Source organism: Notamacropus eugenii, chromosome 5 (assembly GCF_028372415.1).
Source record: "Notamacropus eugenii isolate mMacEug1 chromosome 5, mMacEug1.pri_v2, whole genome shotgun sequence".
Classification (NCBI taxonomy): Eukaryota; Metazoa; Chordata; class Mammalia; order Diprotodontia; family Macropodidae; genus Notamacropus; species Notamacropus eugenii.
In genome coordinates this window covers 94,726,286-94,739,297 of record NC_092876.1, presented here as the reverse complement: position 1 = coordinate 94,739,297, position 13,012 = coordinate 94,726,286, and the positions used below count along the sequence as shown (strand labels likewise).

Sequence of the window (13,012 nt, the reverse complement as noted above, 5' to 3'; positions counted from 1 at the left end):
TCATACTTATTTCCTTAAGTAGTGATTAATGAAAATTTTGCTATTTTGAGTAAAAATTCCTGGCACTGTAATTTGTTTTGAGCTTTGATTTCTAGAAGAGTTTTCTGAGTTGTCACAAAGCAACAATAGAAAATGACATGTGTGGCAGTCTGAGGAGTGCCAAGGTAAGTGTCTGTGCCTAGAAAAGGTTATGAGGATGGCTCAGGACACAGTCTTGGTAGGATCCCCTTGACTTCATTTCCCCATTGTGTTATTTCCTTTCTAGAAAAGGAAAATTTCCACCTGATTAATCCCGTGCCTTGCTTTAACACTCTGTTACTATATGATTGACTGTCATATGTGACTCATGCTTGGAAGCAAAAAGAACTAAGGGAGACTCTCCCCTTGTTGTATGACAACTATGTCCCTCTTTTTTTTTCTTTGATAGCTAATTTCCATAATCAAATTTTTCAAAATCATGTTTCAAATGAATGTTCCTCATCAGCCTTCAAGGGTTATTCTGAGCTTCTTGACCAAAAGGAAGGAATGAGAAAAGATTGTATTTTTTGTGTTAATTGATATGATATGTGTAATTAATCTGCTAATAATTTAGTTTACTCAAGAGCTGCCTCTTTGGCTAGGGAGTCAGAGCTCACAATACAACTTAAACTGAGAAACCAAAACTCTGACCAGTGAAGTATATCAAAGATTTTAGAATCTGTTCCTGTCATAGAACTTTGGTTCTGTGCCCCAGGGGAGGTGGTCAAGACCCTGAAAGATTTGACTCCAGAATTATTGCATTGTGGATCTTGTGGATTTCTCATGGGAAACCAGTAAATGTTTATTTGTAAACCACCTTCTCCACTTGTGATTTAAGTACACAACCTATGCTTTTACTTCAGCTGAGAACATTCCTCACTCTGAAATTGATTAAATGACGTGATTACTGGCACACCTGTTTCTAGTCCTGCTTTGTGTAGCTGGGGGCATTCTCAGGTTAGAGACTGGCTCAATAAAAATCCTGTTAACAGAAGCAATGCTAATACTCAACATATATGCATCAAATGATGTAGAAGAAATAGGCAGCAAAACTATACTTGTGGGGGACACTAACTGTCCCTGCTCAGAACTAAATAAACCTAACCAAAACAATAATCAAAAAAGAAACTAAGGGGATAAATACAATATTAGAAGAGTGAGACCTGGTAGACCTTTGGTATGATTTAGACATAAAGGAAGCAAATTAGGAGAGGAACAAATAACATATCTGCCAGAAATATGAGGATAGGAAGAATTCATGACCCAACAAGAGATGAAAAGCATTACAAAATGTAAAATAGTTCATTTTGATTATATTAGGTAAAAAAGCTTTTCTACAGACAAAACCAAAGCAATGCAACCAAAATGAGAAGGAAAGCAGAAAGATGGGAAACAAGCTTTATAGCAAGTGTCTTTGATAAAGGTCTCATCTCTCAAATATATGGAGAAATGAGTCAAATTTACATGAATACAAGCCATGCCCCAATTGATAAATCTTCAAAGGAAATGAACAGGCAGGTTTAAGATGAAGAAATGAAAGCTATCTATATGCATATGAAGGAGTGTTATAAATCACTTTTGATTAGAGAAATGCAAATTCAAAAAACTCTGAGGTACCACCTAATATCTATCAGATTGCCTAATATGACAGAACAGGAAAATGACAAATGATGAAGTAGTTGGAAAATGGGACACTGATGCACTCTTGTTGGAGGTCTGAACTGACCCAACTATTCTGGAGAACAGTTTGGAACTATGCCCAAAGAGCAGCAGAACTGTTTAGTTTTGTTTTTGTTTTTTGATCCAGCAGTAGCACTACTAGGTCTGTATCCTAAAAAAAGATGATTTAAGAAAAATAAAATGACACACATTTGGAAAAAATATTTATAGCAACCCTTTTTGTAATGGTCAAATATTGGAAATTGAAAGGATATCCATCCATTGAGCAATGGCTGAACAAGCTGTGGTATGTGAATTTAATGGAATATTATTGAAGAACAATAAATGATGACTAGGCAAATTTCAGGAAAAAAACTTGGAAAGACTTGTACAAATGAATGCAAAGTGAAATGAGCAGAACTAGGAAAATATTGCACACAGGATCAGCAACATTGATTGATGATTGATGAATGGCTCAGCTCTTCTCAGCAACACAATTATATAAGACAAGTACAAAGAACTCACTAAAGTAAATGTCATCCCCATCCAAAAAACTAATGGACTCTGATTGCAGAATTGAAGGCTGTTTTTTTTTTTTAGCTTACTTTATTCTTTCTTGCATTTTTTTCCTGCTGGATCTGTTTCTTCTTTCACAACTCTGACTAACATGGAAACAGTTTTATCTGATAGCACATGCGTAAACAGTATCAAACAGCCTATCATTTTCAGAAGAGGGGAAATGAAGGGAGGGAGAGAAAAAAAATTAGAAAAAATCTTGTAGAAAGGAATGCTAAAGTTTTTTTTTCCTGATATACAAATGGGAAATGCTGTTTAAAAATTGTAAAAAAAAATGGAGGTTAAAATTGTTTTTACATGGGAAGTCTGGCAAAAGATATGTCCACATTTTCCATGTTACAAAAGACATCAAAAACTCCCAAGAAAAATAAAGAATGCAAAAAATTATATGCTTCAATCTGCTGAATTCATCATTTCTCTCCCTATAGGTGAATAGTATTTTTTTTTATCATGGTTCCTTTGTAATTGCATTGGATCATTGTCTTATTCAGAGTAGCTGTCTTTCACAGTTAATCAATACCATGATATTGATGTTACTGTGGACAATATTCTCCTGGTTCTACTCACTTTACTTTGTACCAGTTCATACAGATCTTTCTGGGTTTTTCTGAAACTATCCTGCTATTCATTCCTTATAGCACGATACTATTCAACAATCATGTAACACAGCTGTTCAGACACTCTGCAACTGATTGACATGCCTTCCATTTCCAATTCTTTGCCACCCCAAAAAGAGGGGCTATAAATATTTTTGTATAAATAGGTCTTTTTTGCCTTTTTTTATCTCTTTGGAATATAGTATTTTTCTTGATAGTTTCAAAAATCTTTCTTCAGAATCGTTTGATTAGTTCACAACTCCACCAAGAATGCATCACAATCCCTATTTTCCCACATCCACATCATAACAAAAACTTTTTTTTCAAAAACTCAAAAGTTACTCTATGCATGGACATCTCCAGATGGTCATAGAAAATGTATTGATTATATACTTTGTAACCAAAGTGTGAGAAGCTCTATAGAGGCAGTTTGAAAAAGACATGGAGTTGACTGCAGCTCAGATCATGAGTTTCTCTTTTGTTAAAAAATACATATTTAAATTGAAAGAAGTCGGGAAAACCATCAACCCATGTAGGTATGAAAAAATAACATCACTTATGAATATGAAGTGGAGGTGATGGATAGATTTAAAGAATTAAATTTGGTAGATTGAGTGCCTGAAGAAGTATTGACTGATATTGCACAGCAGGTAACAATAAAAACATTCCAAAGAAAAGAAGAGCAAGAAAACAAAATGGCTATTTGATGAGGATCTATGAATAGTTGAGGAAAGAAAGAAATGGAAGGGGAAAGATACTCAACTGAATGCAAAATTTTAGAGAACAGGAAGTTTGTTTGTTTTTAACAAGCAACGCAAAGAAATAGAAGAAAAGGGTGGGAAAGAAAAGAGTCTCTTCAAGAAAATTAGAGATAGAGGGAGGCAGAGTCAACATACTGGAATATCAGCATACACTTTCTATAACGCTGTCCACAGGCCCAGCCAAATACCTGTAAAAATGGTAACAAACAAATTCTGGAGCTGAAGAACCCACAGAGTAACAGAGTGAAGCAGATCTCAACTCCAAGATAGCCTAGAGTGTGAAGTGTCTGTCACCCCATGCAGTGGACAGGGTGCAGACCTGCACAGGCACAGGGAAGACCTGAGTGGGCCTTGGGGAGACTGAATTTCTCACATCTGTGGCAGTTTCCAGACTTCAGGACCCCAAAATGCCTCAGACAAATCGGAAGGTCAGTGGAAAAAGTCTGTGGGACCAGTGTGGGAAAGTAGAGTGGTCTGGCTCCAGGCCTAGGGCAGCATGGTGGGGAGGAGACAGAGCAGCATGTAGCATCCACAGCAGCAGCAGGGGTAGCTGCAGCCACTGTTTCTGGAGTTTTAGGTCCAAAAATTGTGGGAGGATCAAGTGGCTGACAGTACATCACCCCCATGCCCACAAGAAGCAGAGATCTACTTTGACAAAGAGCTCAAAAGTCAAGTAAATGCCTGGGGAAATGAGCAAAACTGGAAAAAGAATCAGACTATAGAATCTTACTTTTGTGACAAGGAACACCAAAACATGCAAACAGTAGACAACAAAGTCAAAACTCCTCCATCCAAAGCCTCCATGAAAAAATATGAGTTAGTCTCTGGTCATGGAAGAGCTCAAAAAGGATTTTGAAAATAAAATAAGAGAAGAAGAGCAAAAATTGGGAAGAGAAATGAGAGTGATACAAGGAAATCATGAAAAAAAGAGTCAACTGCTTGCTTACGGAGATCCAAAAAATGCTGAAGGAAATAACACTTTAAAAAAAAATAGACTAACTCAAATGACAAAAGAGATCCAAAAAGCCAATGAGGAGAAGAATGACCTTAAAAGAAGAATTGGCCAGATGGAAAAGGAGGTCCAAAAGCTCACTGATGAAAATAATTCCTTAAAGATGAGAATGGAACAGATGGAAGCTAATGACTTTACGAAAAATCAAGAAATTAAAAAACAAAACCAAAGGAATAGAAACATAGCAGACAATATGAAATATCTCACTGGAAAAACATCTGACATGGAAAATACTTCCAGGAGAGACAATTTAAAAATTATGGGACTACCTGAAAGCCATGATCAAAAAGAGAGGCTAGACATCATCTTCCAAGAAATTATCAAGAAAAACTGCCCTGACATTCTAGAACCAGAGGGTAAAATAAATATTGAAAGAATCCACTGATCACCTCCTGAAAGAGATCCCAAAAGGAAAGCTGCTAGGAATATTTTAGCCAAATTCCAGAGCTCCCAGGTCAAGAAGAAAATAATGCAAGCAGCCAGAAACAATTCGAGTATTGTGGAAACGTAATTGGGATAACACAACATGTAACAGCCACTAGATGAAGCCCTAGATCAGCTGGAATCCTGTCATCCATCCATATATCATGAAGAATGAAGTCAAGTGGGAACTGCTAATAGTAAAGCTAGTGAAGATGATAGAATTCCAGCTGAACTAGGGCTTGGAATATTATATTCTAGAAGGCAAAGCAAGTAGGATTAAAACCAAGAATCACCTACCTAGCAAAACTGAGTATAATACTTCAGGGGAAAAAATCTTCATTCAATAACATAGGGAACTTTCAATCATTCTTGATGAAAAGACCAGAGCTGAATAGAAAATCTGATTTTCAAACACAAGAAATAAGATATATAAGGGACCTTCTAAACTTGAACTGTTTGTATTCCTACATGGAAAGATAATATTTATGACTCTTGAGACTTTTCTCAGTAGTAGGATAGTTGGAGGGATTATATCAATATAGACAGAAGGCACAGGGTAAGTTGAATAGGAAGGAATGATATCCAAAAGAAATAAAATTAATGGGTGAGAGTGGAATATATTTGGAGGAGAAAGGGAAAAATAGAGTGGGACAAATTATCTCTCACACAAAAGAGGCAAGAAAAAGGTTTTTCAGTGGAAAGGAAGAGAGCGGAGGTGAGAGGGAAAAAGTGAGCCTTACTCTCATCACATTTGTCTTAAAAAGGGAATAATATGCATACTCAATTTGCTATGAAAATCTATCTCACACTACAGGAAAGTAGGGGAAAAGGAGGGTGATAGAAGGGAGGGCAAGTGGGAGGAGGGCGTAATTAGAAGTAAATACTTTTGAGGAAGGATAGGGTTAAAAGAAAGAATAGAATAAATAGGTGGCAGGATAGGATGGAGGGAAATATAGTTAGTCTTTCACAACGTGACTTTTATGGAAGTGTTTTGTATACCTACACATGTATAACCTATATCGAATTGCTTGCCTTCTCAGTGGGGATGCTTGGGAAGAGAGGAAGGGAGAAAAGTTGGAACACAAAATTTTAAAAACGAATGTTAAAAATTGTTTTTACATGCACCTGGAAAATAAGATATACAGTCAAGGTGGTATAGAAATCTTTCTTGCCCTCCTAGAAAACAGAGGGGATGGGAATAAGAGAAGGGAGAGTGTGATAGAAAGGAGGGCAGCTTGGGGGAAAGGGGTAATCAGAATGCCCACTGTCTTGGGGTGGGTGGAGGAGAGAGATGGGGAGAAAACTTGGAACTCAAAATTTTGCGTAAATGAATGTTGAAAACTACAAATAAATAAATACATTAGAAAAAAATAAAAAGAAAATTAAAAATATCATTGGAAAGTTTCATGCCAAAAATGTGATAATAAAAGACAAAAATAGGACTTAACAGACAATGCAGAAGAGATTAAGAACAGGTGGCCAGAATATAAGAACTACACAAGAAAGTCCTTAACATCACTGATAACCAGGATCATGTGGTTAGTGATCTAGAGCCAGATATCCTGGAGAATGAAGTCCAGTGGGCATTGCTAACAATAAAGCTAGTGAAGATGATAGAATTCCAGATGAGGTATCTAAACCCTTGAGTGATGATGCTATTAAAGTACTGCACTCAATATGCCAGCACATTTGGAAATATACTAGTGGTCAGAGAGTTTATGTCTCAGTGTTAAAGGAGGGTAATGCCTAGGAATGTTCAAATTACCAATCAATCATACTCATTTCACATGCCAATGCAGTTATGCTTAAAATTCTGCAAGTTAGGATTCAACAATACATGAACCAAAAATTACCAGAACAGGTTGGTTTTTTGAAGAGGCAGAGGAACTGGAGAACAAATTGCTAACATTTTCTGGATTATGGAGAAAGCAAGGGAGTTCTGGAAAAACATCTACTTCTGCTTCATTAACTACTCTAAAGCTTTTGGGTGTATGGATCACCACAAAATGTTCCAAGTCCTCAAGGAGATAGGAGTACCACATCATCTTGAGTAACCTGTATACAGGCCAAGAAGCAAAAGGTAGAACTGGACATGAAACAGTTAATTGATTTAAGATCAGAAAAGGTGTACGACAAGGATGTATATTGTCACCTTATTTGTTTTGCTAATATACAATGTATGTGATGTGAAATGCCAGGTTGGATGAATCAAAAGCTAGAATTAAAGTTGCTGGGAGAAGTATCAACAGTCTTGGATATGCAGATGACAGTACTCTGTTGGTAGAAAGTGAAGATAAATTAAAAATCCACTTGATAAGGGTGAAAGGGGAGCATAAAAGATGGTATGAAGCAATATATCTATATCTATACCTATATATATACATATATAAATCTAATATCTTCACAACTGGTCCAATCATTTCCTGGTAAATGGAAGGAAAAGAAATGGAGGCAGTATTAGAATTTTTATTCTGGATCTCAAAGATCACTGTAGGTGGTGACAGCAGTCATGAAATTAAAAGACACTTGCTACTTAGGAGGAAATTTATGGCAAATCTGAAAGCATACTGAAAAGCTGAGACATCACCTTGCTGACAACATTTTATATAGTCAAAGAGATAGTTTTTCCTGTAGCAATGTCTGGCAGTGAGAACTATACAATAAGGAAAACTGAAGGTTGTGGAATCATTGAAATTGTGGGAATGGAGAACTTTGTGAGTCTCTTGGACAGCAAGGAGATCAAATCAATCACTACTTCAAATTCATTCAGATTATTAATTAAGAAATTAATTCAGACTATTAATTAAGAAATTAATTCAGTCTATTCACTCAAATTCACTCAAGCTGAGATTTAGATACTTTGACCTTATGAGAAGATGGTACTCATTGGAAAAGACCCTGATGGTAAGAAAGATTGAAGGCAAAAGGAGAAGGGAATTGCAGAGGATGAGATGGATAGATAGTGCTATGGAAACAATGAACATGAGCTTGGACAGACTTTAAGGGATAGTTAAGTATAGAAAGGCTTGTCATGCTGTGATCCTTGTGATCATAAAGACTTGGACATGACTGAATGACTCAACAACAACAAAAACAACACCAACAAAATTACTGTGTTCTGTATATGTATTCCCCAGTAGAAGACAAACTCCTTGAGGACAGTAACCACAGAGGGTCCATTGCTTCCAGTAGGAGATATAGACGATGGTTATTTGTCTCAGGTTGCTGTGTTGAGGATAACCACATACATTTACACAGTGCTTAAGGTTGATCAAGTACTTTCATTAAAAGTGCCCAGTGTGGTTAGTAGGGAGAACAGTATGATCCTCATGGTAGAGGGAAATGGGCCCAGAAGGGGAAGTATCTTCTCCCTAGTGAGTGGCATAAACATAGGCAGCATTCAAGCCTAGGTCTCCATACTCCACAGCCAGTGTCATTGCTCCTTTACTAGCTGCCTCCCCTGATATTCTATTTTCCACAGCTCACCAGCTCAGGCTTTTCCCCAGTGAGTGGATGCAGGTATCAAGAGGACTGCAGGGCTCCAGGTTCCCAGGGCAAGTAGGAGTCTGGGTTGCAAATCCTCCTTATCTAGAGATGGAGCAGCTCAGATTCTCCTGTTGCCCTTTCAGAGAAAGGAGGACTTGGAAGTTTCCTCAGGGTAGGTAGGTCCTGGAGTAGGGAGGATGCAAATTCAGGTGGGTGTCTCTTTGAATGTATGGGACAAAAATCAGTTTTCTCTGCTCAGGAGTTCATAAACTCAGGCTCTCAGGCAGGATGACAGGATCTGATCCAGAATCTTAAGGTGTCAGAGAATCTGATGGAGAATATCTCCTTTCCTCCAGTGCAGGGGCTCTGGCCCTCATACAGGATGACAAGGTACTCTCCCTCACTGCCAGGGTTTGTGTTCCCCAACACATTAATTTAGGGATTGTTCCTACTCCCAGAACTCAGGCTGTCCTTGATTAACTGGAGGGCTCCTCCTTGCACACTCAGGGTCTCTGTCCCTAGACAGGTCCACCAGGGACCATTTCAGGCAGATTTTCAACTGAGGTTAACCTCTTTGAACATTTCCCTTTTCATCCACCATGTGAAGATTAAAAAGGAAGGTGATTTTGACCAAATACTATAGCTGTTTCTTCCTTTAACCTTGTCTCCAGGGCTCTCTCTCCTAACATGATGCCTATATGCTAAGACCAGGGAAGGATAACAGCAGGATTATCAACCAAATAATTCTCAGAATGCTCATCTCTTTTAATGTAACCCAAGGGCACCTTAGCTTTTTCAGACATCATCACATTTTTGATTCACAGTTGTCTGAATTTCATCAACGTGCCCAGATTCTTTTTCAGAAAAATGGTTGTCTGACATGCCTCTCTCCCATATTGTGCAGGATATCCTAAAAGTCTTACTGCATTCTTAAGCTTATCATTTCACTAAGACTTTTGGAAGACTCAGTATTTGTGAAGTCCACCCCCCCTTTGATCTAAGTGTAAGACTTGAAATTTTTCTCTATTAAATTCCATCTAATTAGAGTCCCATTAATGTTCTTACCTGTCCAAACATGTTTGGATACTGACTCTGCAAATAACAAAAAGCTGGAAAATGTTACTAAAAAGAGTATGACAAATGCATTAGGACTGCCATTTATACTTTTACCTAAATCATTGATAAAAAAGTTCATCAGCAAGGGAGAAAAAGAGATTCCTTGTCCTCCACTGGAGACCTGCTCAGTCTTGACTTTGAACCATGCATAAATACTTCTTCTTACAATTTTTTTAAAGCAGAATTTCTGATTTCATCTAGTGATATACATCTCTCAATCCTTTTTGCAAGAATACTTTATGAAATACTTTTCAGAAATCTAGGTAACCTATATGTATAGCATTCTCCTGAGCTTTCAGTTTAGGATCTTTCAAAAAAGGAAATAAATGTAGTGTAGTTGCTTTTGCTGAAGACATTTTAGGAGTGTTACTTTATTTTCTAGATCTATACTTCTCAGGCTTTTTCTTTCAGGACCTTCTTACATTCTTAAAATTTATTGAAAACCCCCAAAAGACCCATGTTTATGAAGGTCATAATTACCACATTATAAATTAAGCTGATTAAGTTTAAAATATCAATTGACTAAAATCAATAATATGCTCATAAGATGTTAACATCTTAATACAAATATTTATATTTTCCAAAGAAAAAAACAGTAAGATCAGTAGTATTGTTTTACTTATTTTGGCAAATCTCTAGTGTCTGGATTAGTAGAAGACAGCTGGATTCTCTTCCCTCATTCTAAAATTCAGTCTCTTGTGATATGTTGTTGAAGTACATGAAGAAAATTTGGTATCATACACAAGTATAGGTGAAAAAGAAAGGAGATTTTAACAAGTGAATAACTGTGAACATCCACTCAAGGGACCGCAGGGATCCACAGAGGTCCATGGACCACAGGTTGGGAACTGCTGTTTTCTAGCCATTCATTGACCACTTTTTCACCCAATATAATTTGGAATGTTTTCAGATTTGAAGTCAAGCTCACAGGTCAGATTTTATTGTGGTTCCTTCCTTGAAACTTGAGACAACATTGACCCTTCTTCACTGCTGCAGCATACCTCCTGTGCTCAGCAATCTTTCAAATCACCAGCAGTGGCCCAGAGGTCATGTCCACCATTTCTTTCAGTCCCTGAGGTTATTATTTAGATCAGCTGTTTGAACTGAAATCAGAAAAAAAAAACATCCCACTGCCTGTGATCTCTTCACCATTCGTGGTCATCTGTTGCCAATTAGCCACTTTTGTTCTTTCTTATCTAGTATCTGCTAGTTGGCAGAGAAACTAGAAGCCAAATAATAATTAAGTCAAGTAGGAGGTGACATTGGGAAGAGATAGGAGCCTAGGCTGGGATCTTTTTAAGATCTTTCCCCTTTTATCCACAGGAAAGAAGCCTCCCTTGTCATGCTGGCACCACCTTGCAACCAGACAGCAGATAATTCTTTCACCCTTTTGGGCATCCCAGGACTGGAGGGGTCACACCTCTGGCTGGCAGCCCCATTGAGTTTTATGTATATTGTGGGCCTTGTAGGGAACACTCTGATTCTGACTGTGATCTGCATTGAACCTACTCTGCATGAGCCCATGTACTACTTCCTTTGCATTCTGGCAGCTGTTGATATCATCATGGCCACTTCTGTTGCTCCCAAGATGTTGAGCATCTTTTGGTCAGGTGATAATGCCATCACATTCACTGCCTGCTTTGTTCAGATGTATGTGGTCCATGCAGCCACAGCTGTTGAGACAGGCCTGTTGTTAGGCATGGCTTTTGATCGCTATGTAGCCATCTGCAAACCTCTGCACTACCAAACCATCCTCACACCCAAGATGATGTTAGGGATTGGCCTAGCTATCGTGGTGAGAGCTATTCTGTTCATGACTCCACTGAGCTGGATGGTGATTCATCTGCCATTCTGTGGCTCCCACTTGATCCCCCATTCGTACTGTGAGCACATGGCTGTGGCCAAGTTGGCATGTGCTGATTATATGCCCAGCAGCCTTTATAGTCTGATTGGTTCCTCTATCATTGTGGGTTCTGATGTGTCCTTTATTGCCACCTCCTACAGCCTGATTCTTCAGGCAGTGTTTAGACTTTCTTCTAGGGATGCCCAACTCAAGGCTCTCAGCACCTGTGGTTCCCATGTAGGAGTCATGGTGCTCTACTATCTTCCTGGGTTGATATCCCATTATGTGGAGTGGTTTGGGCAGGGTGTAGTGCCTCTGCACACACAGGTGCTGCTTGCTGATTTTTATTTGGTCATTCCACCCACCTTGAACCCTATCATCTATGGCCTGAGGACCAAGCAGATCCTACAGCGAGTGTTAGGTGTGCTAGGGAACTGCTGGTGCATTGTGTCGAGGTTCAAATTGGAGAAACTGTGTATGAGCACTTAATTACTAGATGTTATGATGCTAGGGTAGAGATGGGGATGAGACTCATGATTTTCTTTGTTCAAGGAACTCTGAAAGAAGGAAACTTCTTTTGCTAATACAAATTGTTATCATTTTTGAAACTTGTATTCTCTTACAGGACTTTTCAAAGTGTTGAGAGGTTAGGTGACTTGCCTCAGGGTTATACAGCTGGTTTGTTTCAGAGGTACATCTTAAACTCAGCTCTTCCTGGCTTCAACCTTAGCTCCCTATCTGCTATACTACACTGCTTCCCTGGTACCAGGATTGTGACTAGGTGAAGGAGAAGGCCTCCTATACTTGGAGCAAACAATGATCCTTCATTGTCTAGGGCTATCCATAGTAGAAAATATTGCTTAGCAACACTATGGAAAATATTTTACACTGAGCAATGGTGATAATTATAGATAATCTAATTGTTGGTTATGGGTGAACTTAGCTGGCTAACTTTGAACCCTCTCATGGGAGACAGTCAAACAGAGGTTGTATGACTTTTCATGTCACTGTAGAGGAATTTCCTAATGTCAGTGGGAGGATGAACAAGACTACCTCCAACATTATCAAATTGCAACTGGATTTTTTTTTATAAGAATTGGAAAGAATCTCAATGGTTATCTGGTCCAAATTGTAACTACAAAAAGATTTCCCTCTACCACAGTCCTGACAAATTATCTGTCACCCTGTATTCTAACACCTCAATTTATGGGAACCCTCATTACTTTGGTCTGAGACAGAACTAATTACTGGAAGCCTTCCCATATATCAAATCTCAATTTCTCTCTCTCTGAACCTTTTCCTCATTCTCTTTATTTTGCCCTTTGGGAGAATCAGGGAAATGGAGCATTGTAGACTTTTATGGTACATTAAGTTTACTGATACAGAAATTTGAACTTCAGTGAAAACAAATCAGTATTTACTACTCCTAATGTAGCTGAGATTATTAGATTCACCTGTATAAGATTATGAGAATCTCTTCATTAGTCCTAAATATGAGAATACAGATGGCCTATTGTGTCCC

At 38.2% G+C, this 13,012-nt stretch overlaps 1 protein-coding gene across 1 annotated transcript; it reads left to right on the top strand.

Annotated features, from left to right (window-relative positions):
* Positions 1-10,974: 10,974 nt before the first annotated feature.
* LOC140508845 (olfactory receptor 52I1-like) lies at positions 10,975-11,979 on the top strand. The gene has a single exon (XM_072616726.1). The coding sequence runs from the start codon at positions 10,990-10,992 to the stop codon at positions 11,977-11,979; it is 990 nt and encodes a 329-aa protein (XP_072472827.1). The 5' UTR covers positions 10,975-10,989.
* The last annotated feature ends 1,033 nt before the right edge of the window (positions 11,980-13,012 follow it).